This window comes from Callionymus lyra, chromosome 5, assembly GCF_982586985.1.
Source record: "Callionymus lyra chromosome 5, fCalLyr1.hap1.1, whole genome shotgun sequence".
NCBI classification, from domain to species: domain Eukaryota; kingdom Metazoa; phylum Chordata; class Actinopteri; order Syngnathiformes; family Callionymidae; genus Callionymus; species Callionymus lyra.
The window spans coordinates 30,584,886-30,607,398 of NC_141822.1; the positions used below are offsets into that span (position 1 = coordinate 30,584,886).

Genomic DNA, 22,513 nt, shown 5'->3' on the forward strand with positions numbered 1-22,513 from the left:
TTTAAACTTCAAAAGAAATAAAAACGAATAATAAAGTCCATCGTTCACAAAAACTTGGACGCTTGAAACCACAAAAACAGAATTAGAAACAAAGACCAATGGAGGAAATAAAAGAAAAAAGACAATGAAATAAAAAGATGATGATAAATTGTAAAACAAAAAAGACCAGAATAAAACAATCAGTGATGAATCTATAAAAAAAACCTTTGGCTTTTGAAAATTACATTTTGAGAAATAAACCTTAACACCATAAAAGTTTCAAGTCAATAAAATGATAATTATTCCTCATGTTGTTTAAAGATGCAAAGAAAAAAGTTGATTACGTTTTTTTATAATTAAGGAAATTCACTTTTTTTTAATGATAGATAGAAAAGGCAATTGCAAAAAATATATGTTTTGCTCTAAAAACGGTGACGAAATATTCCAATTGGTCTAACTCAATTTTGAGCCGTGAATAAAATATAAATTTTAAACAAGCAGCCGTGAGAAGAATTGAATTTGCCATGGCTCATTACAATAAAAACAAATAACGATATAATGCTAAGATAACCTGTAGAAATGTAAACCCACGAAAACGAACATGGAGGTGAGGTTAAATGGATATATTAACTTGGGGGAAAAAGTAATGAATTAACAAAATCAATCAATCCATTAATTCCCTTGAAAAAAAAATTGCCATAGTCAATAAAATAAGAAAAGTGAAATAAGAAAGTTAGCTTCATGTGAAATTCTGGACTGTAGATAAAAGGTCATTGAAGGTGTCACATGTGTGATTAGTGCTACCCCCTCATATGTTAAGGTGAAAGAGTGGGCCCCACTGGTGGGGAAGAGCAAGACCCCAAAATCTGACAAGTTCTACTCTGACGAGGAGAATGAGAAGGAGGAAGGCGAGTCCAGCAGCAGCAGCAGTAGCAGCGAGGAAGACAGCAGCAGCAGCAGTAGCAGCAGTGAAGGTTCGTATGTTCGTCTCTGTGCAACTCTTTCAGGTTAAATCTTCACTTTGTTAAAATCGATTGACCGCGGGGTTGGTCTGCAGGGTCGGGCAGCGAGAGCGAGGAAGAGAGCAGCAGTGAGTCGGACAAGAGCTCCAGTGATTCTGGAAAGAGTTCGGGAGAGTCTGAGGACTCCAGCGACTCTGAGTCGAAGAAGAAAGCTCCCAAGAAGAAAAACAAGTCGCCTCCTGTTGCCGCTGACAGGTACAGTTAACTCTATGCTGTCAGACTCTGAGAGCATCATTTTTCTTCTGCGTGTCCAGATGTTGCCTCCTCATCCTCCTCGCCTCGTTAATTAGACAGGTGTGTGTTTGTGAACGTCTGCAGCGGGAAAGTCGCTTCGCCGCCATCTGCTCACGACTTTTTATAATCTACCTGACAGGCTGCCGCCTGCGCTCGCTGCTCGCTCATATCATCCCCAAGAGCAGCCGCCGCTCATACGCTCGGGAAAATATAACTGTTTTCCTCATACCAAGTTTAAAAAAATACAAAATGTTTGCTCCAAGACTTGACCTGCTTTCCAGGGATAATCCTGTATTCAAAACTTTTCTGCTTTGTCTATCGAGGTTCAGATAAAAGTCAACAGTTGTCGTTGTTACAGTGCGTTCACTCCGAATGACTTCCCACCATTCAGCAAGTTACATTTTTTGAAGTGGATCAAATTGGCCGTTTACATTTAGAAGAAAGGTAGCTTTATTTAATGGACTTTTTTCATTTAACCCTGGTGTTATCTCAGGCTCAAGGTGACCCATAGGTAAACACAAGGGATACCACAAACGCATTTGTTTTCAGACCTTCGGGCCACCTTGACCCTGAGACAACACAAGGGTTAGAACATCATGAAAATGTTGAATTCAGAGAAACTACATCAACGTACATCAGTGATCTGATCCAAACTTACACCCCAGCTCAGGCTCTGAGGTCTGTGGATCAGAATCTACTGATGGTTCCACGCACACGGTTCAGGACCAGAGGAGAGAAATCTTTTCAGGCTGTTGCTCCTAAGCTTTGGAACGATCTTCCTCTCTCTCTGTGTTTAATGGAGTCTACTGACTCCTTTAAGAAACATCTGAAGACATTTTTATTTGTGAAGGCTTTTTATTTATTATATTTGGTCTGATTGTGTGTGTTTCTGTGTTGTCTTTTTAAGTTTTTTAATTTGTATGCATTTTTAACAGAGTAATGTTTTTTTGTTTAAGTGCTTTGTGACCATGGTCTGTGAAAGCTACTTTACAAATAATTGGATAGAAGTTGTATCGTGTGAATCAATACATGGATATCAACAATGAAATATGTGTTATGAATGGAACTCAGCAAATAGCATGCTTGATTATGATATAATACAGGAGATTTACAGGACAATACTAATTATGGTAGTACGGTGGGAATAAGTGGTAAAATTGGAAGACTTCACAGCTACGTTTTTCAGTTTAGTTTCAGTCTTCTAAAGAGGGAGGGGTTAGCCTGTGGGTTGGGCCTCTCTTGTGCTTCCCTTCGTTCAGCATTCCCCAGAAAAGCATATCTTTCTTCTATGAAAACAGCATGTCACATATCTCATGTTTTAATTTTTTCAAATAGTATTAAATAAGCTTCTTTTTTTCCAATTTTGCGATTCTGTCCATGATCTCTTTGTCCTCACCTCTGAAAACTAGAAAGCTGCTGAACCAGTGCCGTTTGACCCGCACACACCCTGGACTCGCACACTTACACTCTCAGAATGTCCGAGTCTTAAGAGTATCGTTAGCGCGTCTTCCATTACCGAGTCCATCAGGGCTCCAGTAGTGGAACCCACATTTACATGGATAATGGATAATGACTTCTGATTGGTCATTTAGCTGCCCGGTGTTCCCGCTAAATGAGATCTGAGTCATTACTGCTGAATGTGTCTCGCACACAGTCGGGGGAGTCTTGGGCTTCCTCTCCGGCTGACGGACACACGGATCGTACCTGCGGCGTGACCCTGTTCTCTCTCCATTAGACGGGATAATTAGAGCAGCTCACCCCGGCGCGCGTGCTCTCACGCACACGCGTGCTCTCACGCACACGCCTTAATTAGAGCAGCTCACCCCGGCGCTTCCACAACAAACACGCCATAATGCCCTCATTACGGCCCAGTCGGCGCCGGCAGGCCCGCTAATCAGGCCCGCAGTGATTTATATCACTTTTTCCTGTTCGCAGCAAATGAAATCTGTAGGCCAAATTAATACTGGCTTTTCATCATCGCCCGAGTTAAGGAGCCAGTTACCGTCACAATTCCCCTCATTAATTTAACAGCTGAAAATCCCAGGCAGGCGGAGTAAACACTCATTATGGGAACAAATTGAAGAGGGACGGAGCAGAAGAGAAGGATGGAGTCGAGTGAACGCAGCATTGAATTAACTTGGCAAACAAAAACAGATTGATCTTTCTTTCCTGACGACAAGCTTCACTCAAACTTTATACGACGCGATCTCTGACCATATTTTTTTTTATCTCGTTCTCACTATTGTGTTGCTCCAGAAATAATCTATTCTGTACGTCACATATTTTTCTGAATATAGCTGCCATCCTTCTACTCATTATCTTGTCCATTTATTCATCCACACACTCACCCACCATTTCATCCATCCATCCATTCACTTACCCACCAGTCCATCCATCCATCCAACCACTAAACCACCATTCCATACATTCATCCATCCATCCACCCACTCATTCACCATTCCATCCATCCACTCATCTACCATTCCATCCAAAAGCGCTATACAAATAAAAATTACTTACTTACTCACTCACCCACCAGCCCTTCCATCAAGCAGTCCATAAACCCACCAGTCCATCTATCCACTAATCTATCCACCCACAACTACCCAGCTAACCACTTGTCTATTCATCCGTCCATCCATTGAACCCATCTGTCCATGGATTGTTTTTTTTTTTGTGTACATTTTCCATGTTCCATGAAAAACGGAATAAAACGAAATAAATAAAATGTTTTTCTGTGTTCCAGTGAGTCAGAGGAGAACGGACCTGCAGGCACCAGCTCATCAGAAAGTTCTTCATCTTCAGGGAGCGAGTCTGAAGAAGACTCTGACCTCAATTCCAAGAAGAAAAAGAATCAAGTCAAAGCTAAGGTAGATTATTTTGCATCCTGCTGCTGATGGTGAACATTACAATTAGTTATTACTTACGGTTTTGGTCAGTTCTGGTTTGAGAGAGGTGATGGTCCTTCACGTGCAGTTGTTTCCTCTGTGTCTAATTCCTCTGGACACTCATACATGGACACTCATACATACATGATTACTTTCTTTCTTTTTTTATTAATTTAAGGTCTTTAAAGCCGATCGTATGAGAAGTCGTTCGCGATTGTTTCTGGTATCACTTCGTCTTTGTGTCTGGTCTGAGGCAGCCTGACAAACACAAATGTTTGTGAGTCTCAGTCCTCGCCTCATCCTCCAGAGTCTTCCTCTCTCCCTCTGCTCCAGCTTCCGTCTCTATCAGCAGCAGCAGCAGAGCGTCCATCAGAGAATATCAGATAAGATACGGCCTCTAACTTTATTGTTTGTTTTCATTATCGCTCCTCACTCGCCGCCTCGCTCACTTGTTTTCCGCCACTTCGACTCGCTGAGTGAGATTTTATGGTTCTTTATGGGAGCAGGGTAAGGAGGGGGAGGAGGGAGGGAGGGATGAAACGCTGGTGTGTTTGTTTTCTCCGGGATTGCTGTGGGAATTACAACCGGCTCACAACGCAGGCCGACACCTGACAGCCTTGTTGTGTGTTGGCATTTGTCGTGATGTAGAGTCGCAGTCGAAGCCTTTTTTGTAAAAAACAAACGAACCCACAAACAATCGTTTTACGCTGTTCCTGCCGTCTTGCAGGTCCAAGTCAAGTCCAAGAAAGAAGTTTCCCTGCTGGATCTGGATGACTGTGAGTAGATCTGACTCCTTGTTTTAATATTATTTTATTGAATGAACTATAAAGACTAATTCTGATCCGCCACATTTCCCTGTTTCTGGGATTCAGAAATATTCCCAAGTCAGAGTCAATATCAAATCTCTTTTGAAGTAGTTGTTCTCTTGTTGGAAATTCCTCTAAAAGGGGAGCCACTTGCTGTAGCTCCTCATCTACATCAATTTAAAGAATTATCATTAACCATAATCCATGAATAATATGCAAAAAAAAGAAAATGCAAATTTCCCTTATTATTGTTTGGCTTATATTAGGAAAGCAACAGGAAAAAAGAGTTCTAAGAGAATTTTCAAAATGTTTTGATTTTTTTTTTTTTAAAGAGGGTTGACCACATTACTCGTCGTAAAATTTGTTTGTAATCCAAAACCTCTAACCACCCTGTTCCCTTTCTTTAGTTGCTCCTGCGAGTACAAATGCTCCCATGCCTTCAGCGGTCTCCTCCAGCCTGCTGTCGGACCTGGAGGGCCTGTCGCTCTCCAACGTTCCCTCCACCGTGCAGGTTTGTGTGAACATTTCCTGCCGCCGCCGTGAGAGTCCTCTGACACTGAGCGAGCATCCGAGCAGCAGCCCGAAATGAGCTCCTCTCCCTGGTGGAACATTTCTGATCCAACTGTTGACCTTTTCTGCCGCCTTATATTTATCGGCGGTCCGGCCGTTTCCTGCGTCTCCACCGGTCCGTCTCCCTCTCCCGGGCTGTCTCGCTCTCCTTCACACCCTTGAACTCTATTTCTGTGTCTCATCTCTGAGCTTCTCTCTCTTATCTCTGTGTCACCTTCCATCGCTCTCTGTCACCACCGGCGTCCCCGGCGTCCCCCTGTTGTGTATATCTGATGGTTGACCTTTCCTGTGGTGACGGCCTCTTTCTCTCTGTGTGTTTTGGGCTCTCGGGGGGTGGGAGGGAGTGTCCAGATCATTCTTCAAATCTGCTGCTGTGTCTGTTTTGGGTCCCTGGACCTGCAGCAGACAAAAGAACAAGCAATGATATAGTTTCATGATTTTCTAAATGTGTCTAAAACGTCTGTGAAGCACACGTTTGCTATCAGAAAGATTTTGGATCCGCGAACCCAAGTACTTGAATGAATCCCCACACACTGTTTTTATTTTAATTTTACTAAATACATCCCTCAACTACTACTTATGCAGGTTGTGGGGGCGACAGCAGCAGTAAAGAGGTCTTTAATCTTATCTGGGAGATCACAAGGAAGAAACATACTCTCTTCATCCTGGCTTTGGTCTTCCCTGAAGTCTCCTCCTAGTTAAACCTGCCCAAAAACGCCTACTAAAGCAGGCGCCCAGAAGACATTCTTAATGGGATTCCGCTTTGATTCTCTTCTTAATAAATAAGTTACTCTCCTTATCTCTTAAGGTCCAGACAGAGAAAAGTCATTTAGGCTGCTTGTATCCACTATCTTGTTCTTCGGGTCAAGAAGTTGGTGACCATAAATGGACTGGTAAATGAGAGCTTTGTCTTTTGGCTCAGCTCTTTCTTCACTGCGACAGACCATACAGACGCCTCATGATTGAGGACACTGCACTGATCCTCCTCTCATGTCATCTTTCCCTCACTTGTGAAAAAGACCTAAGAAACAAAAAATCCTAATCAGATTAATTTAGAAAAGCTGGGTTTTAATTAATAAACACGGTTACTTTGAAAATCAATTATATTTTATCATGATTAATTGAAATTCATTCAATGTAGCCGTGTCATAGTTAACATTTGTGCGTATTAGAAAACGTTTCCTCTTTTCGCAGAATGTGCTACAAGGAACAACAATATATCTGAACAGCCCAGTGTCTTGTTGCTGTTAATACAAGGACACCACGTTTTCGGTCTAACGTATTTAAAATCCACAAACTGACCAAGATCACTCCCTGACTCTACAGGTGGTCCAAGTTCTTAGCTTCCAGGACCTGCTGTTGTGGACGCAGATGTAGTTTAACCCCACTGGTGTGAACAAGGTCTGAATGGATGTTGGTGTGTGTTCTCTGCTTGTCATGAAGCACGATTTATACTGGCTCTGGTTTATTTCACTGTCTTCCTTTTTTTTTTTTTACGTACAGATAATTGTTATCGTCTGCTCTGGTCTGATTTAGGCGGAACTGTTAAATGTTGGCCTGATTAGCAATCTATGGTGGTTTGATGAGGTAAAACTAAACTGTGGATCTTCTTCATAAATCTGTCGGATCAGATCAAACCTGGTTACATGTAAGCGATTGTAGATGAAAAGCTCTGCAGCTAATATCAATAACGGCTTTTCTGCCTCGACTGAACCTGTCAGAGCCGTGATTCTGGACGTGCGACCTCTTGACCCCGCCGTCTGAGTCCACCATCAATCCCTCCTCCCCACCCGTCAGTCAGTCTGAGTGACGGCCGATCTCAGGCCGGCGCTCGCCTCCTCGGGTGAAGGCCGCGCAGTGATGCAAAACAGAAATGCAGATGAGAGCGGGAACTTTTCTCACATCAACATCTGATTCGGAGTCAATTCTATGCATAAATACATGACGGATTCGCAGACGAGGTAAATAACCTCCCTCCCCCGCCTCCCCCCCGGTGCCTCTCTCACGCACACACCTGCACACCCGCACGTTGGCCTCAGTGTCATTTCTATTTCTCAGCAATCTGCCCGCAGAGGCAGCAAGTCTGTCTCAGCTGAGCGCTCGGCCCTTTTAGAGAATTACTGCACGCTTATCAAAGGCATTTAGATTAACCCGGTCACCGTCTCTGACCCGCCTCCCCCCTCCTCCTCACCCCCTTCTGCATGCTCTCTAATAACATTTTGACATTAGGATCTCTCACAAATGCTTCTTAAACCCACCGCCCCTCAAACCTCTTCCGTGCGGGCGGCCAGGCTGATAACTTTTCATTCATAATTAGCGTCCGGCGAGTGGCGCTGCGCTGGGGGGGAAATTGAACTGTCAGTGACGGGGCGCGGGGCGTTTGACCCCATCACGCCCAGAGAGGGCCATCATAATTTGTTCATTTGGTGTCCATCAGGCGGGCGCCAGCTCACCCCTCCTTCCCCCCTCCTCCTGTGCTGGCACCGTCCTCAACTCGACCCCCTCGATTCGGGCGCTCGGAGTTCAGGTCTAATTATGGATCTGCAGGAGGACTCGGGTCTCCAGAATACATCAGTGCTGCCCTCCCAACCTCTCGCTGCCACTCAAACCCGCGCTCAGATGGGACTGAAGCTCATGTGTCAACGCTCTCAGTCAAAATGACCCGCACAGATTCTGGATTCACTCACTCACAACACGCTTCTGCTTACGAAGCTTTGTATAGCTCACTCACTCAGTCGCCATTTCTTAGACGGAAAACCAGCTTCTCACTCATTCACCTGTTGAATTGAGAACTATAAAATCAAGAAAGAAAAAGCTAATAATGCTGAAAATATTTAAACCTGATGTCAGAATCAGAAACTTCTATTGCCAGTGTGGTAAACACAACGTAGGATTTATTTGTGGTGTCGGTTCAGAATAAAAGAATGAAATAAGATAAGATAACACACAAACGAAGCAATAGAAAAAATAACCAATACAAACACTTTCTTTTCCAAAAATCATCTTAAATATGGAGTAGGCTATGCATACTCTAATATATTACACATGCAGTAAAGTAATAATTAGAGACTAGTAATACATTTTGAAAATAAATATAAAATAAAATGGTTAGTTCCTACGTGTCCCAAGTCTGGCCATTTGTGGCCCTTCAGTAGCTTTTATGAACTGTACATTAGAAATGATTTTATCAAACCAGTTATTTAAAAAAAAGTGAATTGTTTATTCTAATTCGTAAATACTATTTATGTCTTTCCAAAATAAATCTTTATTATTTTCAACCAGTTCATCACAAAATGTATCACATTCACGTTCTTCCCTTATCAAAATAGTTTTAACAGCACTGTTTTTAGATATGAAACTGCAGAAACCATCATCACCCACTCACTCACTTATCACTCACTATTTTTCCAATATATTGGATCAATAAATCTGTCTTTTCTCAGTCTCTCTGGGAGGTTTAGGTTAACTCAAACCTGAAAACGAGTTCATTCAGGCTCTTGATTTGGTGACGTTAGTAAGTGCTGTGTCTCAAATCGCATACTTCTCTTAGTATACTAGAAGTCAGTATACATCAGGATAGTGTACGTACTAACTAGTACGCAAATTCTCCACAGATAGTATGTCTCAAATCAAACACTGCTGCTACACACTAACCGGAAATGACGTGACAGCTTCTTCTTCTACTACTATTTAACGATGGTTGCAACCAACTGTTTGAACGCTATCGCCACCTGTTGGCAGCACGTTTTGCAAGTTTGGAAGAAGAAATAAAGAAAAAATATGAGAATCAAAATATTCGCGAGATATTTAAGCTGGTATCAGCACTAAAGACGTGTCATCCTTCTACTGCTGCTGAAAATGCACCTGTAAGTATATACATATATATGCATATATATATATGACGTAACTTCCGTTTACAACGTCACTGAGATGGCGGCTGTTTAGCGTAGATAATGTCCATCGAACCATACTCAGTTTTGTGGGCATTTTAGTACGCCAATTTAGTGTGCATGGCGCACTAAATTTCCCATACTAAGAATTGAGACGCACTTACGCACTAAAAAAACTAACTTTGAGTACGCAAGTATGCGATTTGAGACACGGCACAAGTCTTCCTGATGACCCACATTGTTAACAAGTGATGCTTCACCTCCATGATAAAGGGAACTCAAGACATGTTTGTCGTCAGCACTCTCTGAAGGACGCCGCTGGCAGTGTTGTAGCTTTAATGGATATTTTCCACATTAATAACCAACCAACTGGTCTCTAGACGAACAGGCAGGAATGAATGAACCTCTGTTTGTACTCTCGTCACCAACTAACATTTCTTTAATTCAATTTGCAGTCAAGGACTCCGCAACGTCCTCCATTAATTGTCATCTCCCAACTTGAAGGGAAAAATTAGGCGACTAAAGTCATGTTCCCCACCTCAATGCTCGCCAGCCTCCGTAATGAATCCGGCTTTTGTGTGTGAAAATCAGAAATGGATTTTCAATATACGGCCCATACGTCTCTGGAACATCCCTAAATTGGCCATGGTGTGCACAAGGCTGCCCGTTAGCCCCTTTTTGAATATGTCAGCGGGATTTTCAGGTCATTTGCCAGAGAGGATTCTGGGAGCGTCCGGGCGCTGAAGGTGACTGGCGTCTGTGTCATCCATCACCGCAGCTTCCTTTAAGTTGATGCGTAATAGAGCCTCTCAATCAACTTCCCCCCTGGTTGTCACCGACCGTCTTCGACAACAGAGAAGTCAAGGTTACACGCCGCCTCTCGTCTTATTTACACTTCAGGCGTTACTGTGGTAACGCCGTCCGGAAGCACGCAGGGCACCGTAAACTGTCCGGCGTGTAAAATTGGTGATCATAATCAGTTTCAGGTGCCGCTCCTCTCTCGTCGACGGCGTGTTGGACCTTGAGCTGTCTGTCAGGGAGGTAAATCTCTGCCGTGATGGGGTGACAAACATTACGGCCCGGCTTTATCGACGCCGGCTGCTCTGACACATCCGAAAGTGGCCCAGTAAATTTTTTTGCGAGCCGCCGGCAGCGTGACGGGCGCTCCGGAGGATGTCGCAACCCAGGCGACAAATGTTTGTTTGACCTCCGTTACAGGAGCAGCTCTGTCCCGGACCACCGATGAGCAGATTGTGTTGTAGATCATTGATTTTATTAGGGCCGTCCAGAGACAGAGTTCTGTCTAACTCCAGGCCCAGGGGCCATATCCAAGCCGCTTTTCTGAGGCCTACGTGCAATTTGAATACAAATAGTTTTCTTTAGAGCTGAAATTATTAGTAATGGGTTGTTTCATGACATTAACTAGTAACTCTACATACCCCATTCAGGGGCAATAATTCGATATAGTGTAATACTGTAGGAACAAGGATATATTTGTAGTATTGTCCGACTACTTGACTCTAGCATTGCAGAATTTACAGACTGTATGACTCTTGGCTAATTCGTAACTGCCTTCATTTGTTTTGAAATCAAATATGACCAAATATCAGCTTTAAAAGTTTTCGAGTCGACTGTATCCTCTCATTCTCAGTCGGCTCAGGGGATTTAAATGTCAATTTGGCACAGAGGATGTAATCAAGAGTTTTAATGCATCTTGAAAGTTAATTGTAAATGAAAAAATACATACAGTGTTGTTGAATACTGATACATTACTGTTAAAAAGGGCGTTATTTAAGTCTGATGTACTTCCTGCTCTTGCAACAATCGGCAACTAGTATAGTATCGAGTATAATGTGTATACTCGTCGTCAAGGCAACGTTCATCCTTCCTGCTTTTTGGGATACTCGGAAAAACTGGGTAACAGTCTGTTCCGGCAGGACTTGGATACTTCCCTTTTGGCTGGTTCTTGCTTTCAGAGCTATTCATGGTCAGGCTCCTCCTTACATTACTGATCTGATCCAGCCTTATACCCCAGCTCGGGCTCTGAGGTCTGTGGATCAGAATCTACTGATGGTTCCTCTTACACGGTTCTGGACCAGAGGAGAAAATCCTTCCAGGCTGTTACTCCTAAGCTTTGGAACGATCTTCCTCTCTCTCTGTGTTTGATGATCTACTGACTCCTTCAAGAAACCGGTTTAAGACACTTTTATTCGTGCAGGCTTTTCCTTGATTTCCTGAGACTCTTGTGTTTGTCTCTGTGTTGTCTTGATCTTTTAAGTATTTATTTTATTGGGGTTTTTTTTTGTTGTTTTTTGAAGCGCTTTGTGACCATGGTCTAGAAAAGCGCTCTATAAATACTAATTACTTACTTACTTACACTGACTGCCATCTTTTACTCTGCTACTTCTCTAAAGTTGACATGCTACTTTTTCTTACAGCATGATTCACATTTTGTTCTGAGACATAAAGGAGTCGATAATTATTTTCCTTTTGCATTAAATTAAAATAATCATGTACGAGGTTCAGTCAATCAGAAGTTGTTCCTCTGTCGTCAAAGAAACATGGCTTTGTTGATGGGTGACAACATGCTTGTAACTTTCAAGATGAGGTTCAACCTTTTAGTTCTGAAATCTGGCGTTTTTTAATTTACACTCCTGAGAAGATTTTGTATAGCGTTGTTGTAAATAATTGCAGAGCTACACGGTCAGGCTCTTCCACAACACAGTTTATTTTAAGTAGCCGTAAATACATACCAAGGTGTTTATTGGTCGGAAAAACAACATGTTTTCTGTTAATTTCAGACAAATCAAGGCTAAAAGTTTAACTTGTAATTGTCAGTGTGTCCTGGCAGCTTCTCAATAACTCCTCCACTTTTTATTTATTTTTAGTAGTTTTATATTGGTTTAATTAGCATAACACCTGTCACTCTGCGCTTTCTTCCACCTTTACTGTGTTTATTTTGCGTCATGAACATGTCTTTGCAAGATTTGTTGGCAATTTGTCAGATGTTGCTGCTTCCAGTTCCCGACAGTGAGGACAGTGTTGACCCTCCCTCCTCGTCTGCCTAAGTAAAACCTTCTGTGTGTTCATCCCAGTAACAACCTGTTAATTTACTGTCACAAAAAAGATCTCTTCTTTTCTTTCCACCCTTCGTTCACCCGTAACACAATTTCCTGCCTCTGAAAAGCTAAAAGCTCTTTCAAAAAGACTCTTCAGTCGGAGCGTGTTTCTATTCATTAGCTTTTATTCAGCGCTCGCATCCGACCCTCTTCTCCCCGCAGTCTTATTATTTCCATCCAACTGGATGTGGTTAAATGGAGGCGACCATCGGAGCTACAGGGATTTTTTGATTGGCGGTCTCGAGCGTTGTTGCGGTCGTTCAAATGCTGCTCCTGATGAAGGGACCTTCATACGTTCTCAGATTTACCTTCCAAACTTTCTCACTGAAAAGGTTCACAGCTGAATGTACAATGTTGATAAGATCCTTCATCCAACAGAGGAGTTTACGTATCTTGGGTGAGGGACCGACGAATGTCATGAGGTACTTTTACTGGTGTGTCGTGATATACAAAGAGTTGAGCTAATAAGCTCTCCATTAATAATGGATTCATATTCTCATCTGGAAGTGACTCATAGTAGAGTAGTCTTCTCTTGGTATAGACCTCGACTAGGGCTAGGAATACTGACACAAATTATTAAAGATTAGAGGTTTCATTTTATTTTTAAAACATTTATTCAAACACAATGTCAAACACAGATGGGCGCCCACTCTTCTATCTGGGCAGCATTTTAACCATATAGAAGAGTAGACGACTCCAGCAAAGCCCTTGATCAGCGCTGAGTTGTTGTGATCTCCACTTTGACGCCGTGTTTCTTCTCCTTTAGATTACCTCTCCATCCTTCGGCCCTCTAAACACCCACGAGCTACTCCACCACATGACGGGCAAGGGTCTGTCGGCCAGGTACCACTTCCCTCGGCAGCCGTGCTTGTACGAGCCCAGCATGGTGGCCGTGCAGCTGATACTGAAGAACAGCTCGGATCACGTGCTGGAGAAGATCCACGTGGGAGATCGGAGCCCGGCTAGCCTCAACATCCACTGCTTTAACACCATCGGTGAGTAAAACCTTCTTTGCTCTTTGCTGTGACCTTATGAACTTTATTGAACGGTTTTACTTAATTTCCTCTTTCCATTCTTGTCATTTTATGAGCTTTTTATGTCATTATGATCTTATCTTTCAGGTTGAAACCTATTTTTTTAGATTCTCATATATTATCAGATTATTTTGTAATCTCTTTTATAACATTTTCCCGATTTAATTCCAATGCACTTATCTTCCTTTATTTTAAAATGATATTTTTCTGTGTAGCTACAATAAGTACAAAGCCAACCAATATTTAGAATAAAGGTTTATCTTCCCTGCTCTGAAAAGTTTTTGCTCCCATTTGTCAAATCACACGCTCAGATTAAATCAGAGGTGGTGCATTCAGGGACCATCAGAACTGTATGAAACTTCAGGATAGTCTTTCATCTAAAAGTAATTTTGATTCATTGAACAAGCTGACATGAGTCACCTTGAGGTTAGGGAGGACTTTGCATAGACGATGATGTTTGCTGATGATGGAGTGAGTTGAAAGTAGGGAGGATGTGGAGGTGTGTGGTAGAGAAAAAGATGGTGAATGAAACAGTGCAGGGAGGGTGGAAGCACAATAATCTTTGCTGTGTACCTAAACCCTCTGAACTCCCTCATACAATAAAAATATACTGTGATAAGAAGAATTGTGGAGCATCAATCCCATCACAATGATCTGATCTACGAGGACTGGAATCCCGACAACTGCAGCCTTTTTATCTCACACACACACATAAACGCACACAAACAGAAGCGCATTAAAACTGTCAATTGCTGCGGATCGATCATGGTATTGAAGGAACTCCAGCAGCCAAGCGGTGGGTAATTTAGATCGATGCAGCTTGGGCTGCAGTGAGATCAGGACTGGAGGTGGAGGAGGATTAATGCAGACTGAGTGTGTGTGTGTTGAATTGTGACACTTGCTGCCTTCTTACACTGAACACAAATCCTTTCTCCTATAACAACATTTATAAAACCTTTGAATGACTCCAGTTGTACACATTGGGTTGGTTTGGATTCCGTGGCTGTTTACTAACGTGCAAAGAAGTGTTTTATATTCAACAGTTTTAAAAGTAAATCAAACAAAAAAAACATTTGATTTTAACTTTATTTTCCAACTAAAATAAAATCACTTTCTAACTCTATAAACTCTCACAGGTCATAGGATAAAGGGTTTGTTCAATTCTACTCATTTTCTACTGACCCTCATGTTGATTAAGGTATTTTCAGTGTCATTTTTCTTTTTGGAGTTATAATTACTCAACCCTTAGCTACCATGAGGATGAGTAGAAAATCCCGGGCAACTGAGTAGAGAGCATGGGACAGACCTAGAACACATTAAGTCAGCTCAAGTCAATTATGATTTCTCTCTTCAGTCATTGCTCCTTGCTTGTATTTCTCCTCTCTGGAACATCAGACCACATGTAGACTGTCAGTCGACATCTAAAGTCTTATTGTAGAGCCATCCAACGAAGAGGGATGTGAGGATTGTCCATGTGAGATTAAAGCAGGAGAGGAAGCCATGATGTATTCCTTGTGTCTTCTCGTGTCTTTAGTCTGCAGAAGCAGTTGGACAGTAAAACAGCTCTGCTCCTCCGAGGCCGACTGTTTCTATCCTCCTTCCTCTCCCTCCTCCTTCTGCTCAACTCTGGCTGACAAGCTTGTTGTTCTGATCCATGCAAGTCCTTCACGTGCTTCTCATCATGTGAGAGTGAAGGATGGATCGCTCACACATGGTGGCCTTGCTCTGTCGACTACAAAACACAAATGCTGCTGTCTGTTCCACCCTGCTGCCGCTTCTCTTCTTCGCTTCCTTCCCTCCAAGAATCACTCCTCCGTCACTCACTCTCTCCCCCTCCTCCCCTCAGAGCGGCTGGAGCCCGAGGCCTCGGTGACGGTCTCCATTGGTATCGACTTCAGTGACTCCACACAAGCAGCAAACTTCCAGTTGTGGTAAGACGAGCTGATGTTCCTTCTTCTTTCTCGCTTTGGTTTTCCTCCCAGATGAGACGTCGGCAACGATTGATCCGACTTCTCTGCAATAACAATTATTCCGCCACTAATCAGAGCCGGCCTGAATCCACGCCATGGGCACTGCTGCTCCGTCGATCGATAAGCTTATCAGAAAATCTGTTCAGGGAGGGGTGAGGGGGAATCAATCTGGCCCAAAACTCCAGTCAACGGAGCAACGATCAGAGGAGACACCCGTTTAAATGTGCATCGGTGGATTCACTGATTAGTACTAAACCTCTTGTCTCTCTCAGCACCAAGGAGGACCAGTTCAGTGTGTCCATCCAGCCAGCAGTGGGCGAGCTGCTGATGCCCACCTCACTGACGGAGCAGGACTTCTGTAAGGAGCAAGGTGAGACCAAGAGACCCAAACTGTTGCTGTCATCGACATTTCTCGTCTCGTCTTTTCTATTGAAATACCAAAAGAACATCACCTTCATATAATTCTTAAGCAACGTTGTTATATCTCCTTTCTATAAAGATCAAAGTCCCACCCAAAAACTAACAGACTCACCCTGTTGAAGAATGAATACTAAATTAAAAATAATAGTTTTAAAAAAATTATAGAAGACCTTTATTTAAAGATTACAGTATTTAGAAATCACACAGGTGCTAGATATGTATGAACAGTTTTTGTTTGTTGTGTTTCTTTACCAAATAAATGACATTATAATGTCCTCAAACCCTTTTTTCTGCCGCCGTCACACTCTGGAACTCACTCCCTCAACCCACCAGGAACTCTGACTCACTCAGACTTTTAACTCTTCAATGAATTGTTGGTTGAAATGTCTTCGTTTTGTTTCTAAAAATACCTCATAATAGTTTCATTTAAGAACTGATTTCTAAATATTTTCCCTAGTTTATTGATAACCAAAATAACTTCAGTTCTTACATCAATAGCTATGACATTGTACGGTCAGCGGCGCTTTTAGGCTTGTCATGTTTTTCTTTCCATTAGTCACATGTTACAAGTTGGAATTTTGATAACAATTGTATAGAACACAAGGCTGCTAATATTTTTCCTTGACTGTAATTATTGTGACATCAATACTCTTTTATATTCAATACAATAATATTTGTTTGTGTATTCCAAATACCTTAAATCTAAGTCCAAAATATTCAATCCTTTTTTCAATTACAAGAAAACACAATCACAACAGACTTTAGATATTTAGACGAACCACGGTGAAGAAATTAAACACCATCAGCACCTCAAAAACATTTGAATGAATCTTACACTAGTGGTTAGTGTTCATGCTAGCATTATGGTTTGGCGCTACAGATGGCTGTCTTTGTGCTTGGTACTGTTTTTCTATTGCACTTTTGTGTGTTGTATGATTTCATTATTTTATTCTTTACTGCTGCCACAAAACAATCCTATGTTGTGTTTACAACACTGGCGTTACATTTTTTGATTATGACGTAGCGCCACAGGTGTCAAACTGGTCCAGAAAAGGGCCGAGACGGTGCAGGTTTTGGATCCAACCAGTCAAGCACATATAGTTGAACCAATCAGGCGTCTGAAGACAGTAATCAATTAATTGTCAGTCAGGTGTTGCTTGTTTAAGCCGACACCTGATTCGTGTGACTTGACTGGTTGGAAGAAAAAACTGCACCGTCTCGGCCCTTTTCTGGACCGGTTTGACACCCCTGATCTGCCTGTGAATATGTTAGCATAAACGTGGCTACTTTTATGTGCAACAGTACTTGCACTTGTATGTGTATTTTTACCTTTAGTTATCATGCTTTGTATTTATTTTCACAGTCGACACAACTAGCTGGACATTCTGTGCTAATTTGTGCTACTGTGGTGGTTGTGTGTGTGAAAAGAGGGTTGTAGTGTTACAGAAGGGAGACCAACCAGCTGGAATAAAACAAGCTGATAAAGAAACGGCCCTCTTTTAATTTGTACATCAGGCACATGATATCTTCAATGGCACATTTTAAGCAGTTCTTCTATATATCCTGGTCATTGTCACACTGAAGCATTAACTTCTCCTCAACTGTCCCTCTGAACCTTCTCCTTTTATGATTCAAATTCAGTCTTTTGATTTTATTTCTGTACCTCTGCAGGCAAACTCCTGGGAATGAATGAGACATCGGCGACCATCACCATGGCAACGGCTAACGCTTCCAGCCCGAGCATCAACAAGCAGGTTCTGTCTGTGGCCAACGTGGGAGTGGTGTCGTCCGGTCAGAACATGTGCAGGTGAGACATTGATTCTGTGCAGTAGAGCGAACCGTCCACTCATCAGATGAAGAACGTTCTCTGTCACGTTCATGCGTCTCACTGTGTGTATTCAAATATGTTCATCTGCACCAGTCGGGTCATCTCCAGGCTTCTCTCTCAGATCTGCATCTCTAGTTCTGTGTGTGTTCAAATATGTTCATCTGCACCAGTCGGGTCATCTCCAGGCTTCTCTCTCAGATCTGCATCTCTAGTTCTGTGTGTGTTCAAATATGTTCATCTGCACCAGTCGGGTCATCTCCAGGCTTCTCTCTCAGATCTGCATCTCTAGTTCTTGTGCATCCGTGAGCGTTTGTCGAACTGTCCCCATGTCCTCCCAGTGTGCCGGGGGACTGCCCCGAGCTGCCGCCCGCTGTAATTGGTGAACACAGAGTCTGCTAATGAGCTTCCTCTTCTGTCACGCACACCCCAACACCTGATAGATAATTACACTTCTCCGCCGTTTCCCATCTGTCCCTCCTCTTCCTGTCGCTTCTCGCCGCCGCTGATGATTTCTTGGTGGATCCATCTCTGGAAGAGGGAGCCGGATGAGCAGGGGACAGGGGGAGACACTAGCACAAGGGCAGGGAGACGAGCACGAGTGAGTGGAAATCAATGGGAGGCTGTGGGAGAAGCCCGGGTCCAATAATCCGATAGTTGGTTGAGAATAAGAGACTCGCCGCCATCAATCTCCCGCTCCTCCTGCTGACCCGCGGCCTTTTAATGGACACGCTTGTTTCCATAACGTCCGACAGCGTGACAGCCAGGAGCTGCTGGAAGAAGGGAACTCGCTGCAGGGCGTGTAGAAGCCAAACAACCAGATCAGACCTGAGCAATCGATAATTGTTCAAGGTTTTTTTGTTCAATACAAAACATGGACAAAGTCGTAATAAAATAGCTCTTTAACGTCCTTGGAGAGAGAAAACATTTTATCCACTTTAAATAATTAAGTAAAATGTTGACTAAAAATTGCAAAAATCCTTTATTAAGATAGATTTAATTATTATTCAACTACGTAACGCTACTTTCAAGAATTTCAGTCCGTAAAACAAATTGTTGATTGTCTTATAAAGGTGGTGCAAATTCTATAAAATGTTTTTTTTTTTAATAAATTAACCTTTAATAATGGAGCTTTTAAAGCAGTTTAGACAACAAATATATGAGCATCAGCAGAAACAATTGATGAGTAATGAGTAATGCATCCACAGAGCGCTGGTCAGAAGAAGGACTAGCTGTCGAGCACCAAGAGCAGGATGAGGGTCTTCTTTCTAACCCAGAAAGAAGAACGTTAATGAACAAGCTCATTACTTTTCTTTACAAAGCTAAAAAAGCTGATTATAAACCCTTTTATAAATGACACTTAGGTGATTTATTTAGATTTTACAGCTCACTGTTAGTATTTTTGTCTCTCTTTCCAATGTTTTCATCAACTGTACACCCCACTCCTCTCAGTGAACTCAGCGTCGTTGCTATATGGGATTTGCACCATCAATATGCAACATCTACCATGTACAGCGTGTACTTTAAAATCGTTATTGTGGTTTGATGTCGCCTGTATCCAGATGGTTCACACTTTTCACACTCCTGATTTCTTTCATTTCATTACATTGTCGGTCCGTCACTCACCTCTTTGTTCAGTTCCAGCATCAGAATAAAGGATCGATCCGATCGAACTGAGAGATTATTGTAGAGGTCACTCTGCACTTAACAGGATATGCGGGGTGACCTCCATCCTGTACCCCTCCCTCTTTAGGTAAGCCTCCATCCGAACCCCTCTAACGCTCCGTGATGAACTCATAATAGATGGATTTGAGTGAGATCTCGTCCTGCAGTGCCGGTGAGCACCAGCAGGGCGCAGCACTGCTTTTCCCAAACAGCTGACAGCGCAGCGATGGATGGGGGTTTGGGGGGCGGTGAGAGTTTTGGGGGTGCCTCCAGTGAAACAGAGAAATTGATTGCTAGAAAGTAGGATGGCAATAAATCAAGCAGGAAAGCAAATGTAGAAAACGCTGTTTCTTGTTTATGTCTAAACAAGCGGAATAGAATAAATGTGCTGCATTTTTCAGTCCGTTTGAAATCTGATCCCATCCTGCCTGCGTCGCCAAAAATCCCCCAGTCCCGGTCCAGGAGGGGATTTGATTTATAAGCCGGGCTTCTCTGTGCTCTGCACTTTCCTGGTTTGGATCTTTATAACTGATTAAAGTCATCTGTCTGCCAACAATGTAGCCTCATTTACATTTTCATTGGCGACTTCCTGACGTCCACTCGTCCTGCTGGAGAGCTTTCTGCTCCTCACTAATGGCTTTGGCCATCTGCCTGCTCCGGGCCCGGGTCTGGACACGTTGACCACTCGCTTGAAGGACTCCACTTGTCCACCTGGCCGAGCACCAGCAGGAACAATAGCGTCCAGATGTGGTGGCTACGTTCGTTCCCAACCAATATTTCTTCCCCAATTTTTAGATTCCATGTCTTTAAAGCATATTTGAATTCATACTAAATCAAAATCACAACTTTGAACTTGGAGCGTAGAAAGTTGTCAAGTGTAGGGTTGTCCCGGGTCATAACATTGGTGTGTGTTTGATTTGGCTACTGTTGTGTGTAAAGCATCAATAAGTGTGTGTTTCCTGTCCAAATATATGATTTAGCGACATGTTTGTTGTGTTGTATAATCACAGCATTTGTTTGTGGTGTTTAAGGGAGTTGGTTCTGGCAAGTGTGCTTCAACAATTTGGTGTGTGTTTGTGTGCCTTGCATGTATGTCAATGTTTTTTTGTGGGTTTTTCACTTCACTTTCACATTTTCACTTTCAAAAACCAATATTTGGAAAATTATATTTATTTAGTTTTTGTGTGTAACTCTTCACACTGACGACAACAGAGTTGGACAACAACTCTTTCTGCTTCCATTGTGCGTCGTTTTCCATTGTGTTAACTTTAGTTTTTGCTTTGTATATATGTAAATATATACATATATATAAATTTGGTTTGTTAAACAATAGTTTCAGCAATAGCTTGCCTTTCGCACAACTCCATCGATGGTTGTGTGTTCTGACAACAGTCATGGCCTGAGATCTTCCGTGGAGAGCAAGACTGGCTCTGAACTCAAGACCAAGTCCTCTAGAGGAACGTTTAATAAATGTTGAAACTCGGCGGTACTGGTCCTCATCCCGACCCCGTCATGAAGGTCGGCGATTAAACAAAGTTGTATTCGGTGCTCCCTGGATTATCTTGAGATTAGAGGTGGAGGTTGTGAGTCTTCAGGTGGCCGAGCGGCGTCTAAACTGAGGAGAATCACAGATAATTAGAGCGATTCTGAGCCGCGGCTCCACGATCGATGCCAATCTGGCCGCTCCGAGTCCAGAGGTTCTGCTTTTCTTCTCGCAATTAAACGGCCGTGTGTGTGCCGAGAGCCCGGGAATACCAATGACCGCTAATCCGGAGAGCTTAATCTACATGTGGCCGCCGCGAGAGGAAGTCGGCTGTTAACAAGTCGAGTCAGTAAAAGATTTATGTCCCAAATCCATTATCGGGATCACGAGGGGCTCCCGGACCCTCAGGCTGATGACACCAGGGGGACCCGGTGCCCGGGGACCAGGATCAGAGGGATTAGTCCCAGTCCATCAATGTTATCATCACACAACGTCTTTGTAAGTGTTGTGTTAATGTCATCACCTGGTAATGGACTGTTTATGGGAAGAGTGTGTTTGTCAATGCAGCGTGTAGAAGTGTTTGTGTGTATTTGTTGTGTGTCGTTTGCACGTGTCGGGTATTTTATTCAGTTTGTGTCTTTGTGTCTATATTTTGTGTCCTTTTGTTCAAAAATGTATGTTTCAGGGTTTGTGTGGGGTGATGTGCACGTTTGTGTAGGAGTCAATTGTGTGCGTACTTTTGGTGTTTATAAGAGTGCCGTGAACAAGTATTTATTTCTTCGAGTGTCGAACTGTTTGTGTTTAAATGTCTGTGTCTCTTACTCTGTGTTTGCTAGAAAGGTGTATTTTGTTGTGTAGGTGTTTGTTTTGGTAGTGTGTTAAAAATGTATGTTGTGTTTAGTGTGAAGGATTATTTTTACTGATTGAGAAGGTTGTGTATGTGGGTCCTGTTAGGTTGTCAGGGTTTTTTTGTATTGTGTGTTTCAAATGACTTTATGTATGTTAATGTGTGTGTGTTTGCCCCTTTCGTTGTGTGTCCTGTCCTGTTAAGGTTCATAGTGTGTTTTCAAGACTTTGTAGGTGTGTAAACTTTTTTATTTTTTATTGTATGTAAGATTTTGAGTTGTGTTTTTAAAAAGTGTCTTATTGTGTAAAGATGTGTAGTTTTGACTGAACTCACATGTGTTGAAGTGTGTGTGTGTTTAAGTGTAAGTATTTTGCATGTGTGAGATGTTGAGAAAAGTTGTGTTTTCTATGTGTTGAGTGGAAAATAATTTTGCGCTGATTTCATTTGGAATTTGTGTGAGTGTGTGTGTTATATTATTATTATTATTATTATTATTATTATATTATTGTGTGTATATGTTGGTGTACTCTGGGTTCTCAAATAATGTGTTTCCATGATTCTCGGATCTGGTTCTGGTTCTGCAGATGCGACTCATATTTTAATTAAGCGGATGAGGACTCTCCAATGTTGATGGTAATTATGTGGACCCCCCCCCCCCCCTTCAGAGACCACCACCCGAGCCAGCACTTCTTCCTCTTCTTCTTGAGCGTGTGCATGCTAATTGGCCACATCATCACGGGGATCCATGACAGCGGCGTGTT

At 42.6% G+C, this 22,513-nt stretch overlaps 1 protein-coding gene across 2 annotated transcripts in view; it reads left to right on the forward strand.

The window, feature by feature from the left end:
* Positions 1 to 22,513, forward strand: part of ap3b1a (adaptor related protein complex 3 subunit beta 1a) — a 48,710-nt gene that overhangs the window by 23,580 nt on the left and 2,617 nt on the right. For both annotated transcript variants that reach the window (XM_087791926.1, XM_087791927.1), the window contains exons 18-26: positions 800 to 953; positions 1,037 to 1,196; positions 3,982 to 4,105; positions 4,851 to 4,899; positions 5,337 to 5,440; positions 13,275 to 13,503; positions 15,389 to 15,473; positions 15,785 to 15,882; positions 17,604 to 17,739. In XM_087791926.1, coding sequence (XP_087648052.1) covers positions 800 to 953; positions 1,037 to 1,196; positions 3,982 to 4,105; positions 4,851 to 4,899; positions 5,337 to 5,440; positions 13,275 to 13,503; positions 15,389 to 15,473; positions 15,785 to 15,882; positions 17,604 to 17,739 — 1,139 coding nt within the window. The remainder of the gene's footprint in view (positions 1 to 799; positions 954 to 1,036; positions 1,197 to 3,981; positions 4,106 to 4,850; positions 4,900 to 5,336; positions 5,441 to 13,274; positions 13,504 to 15,388; positions 15,474 to 15,784; positions 15,883 to 17,603; positions 17,740 to 22,513) is intronic.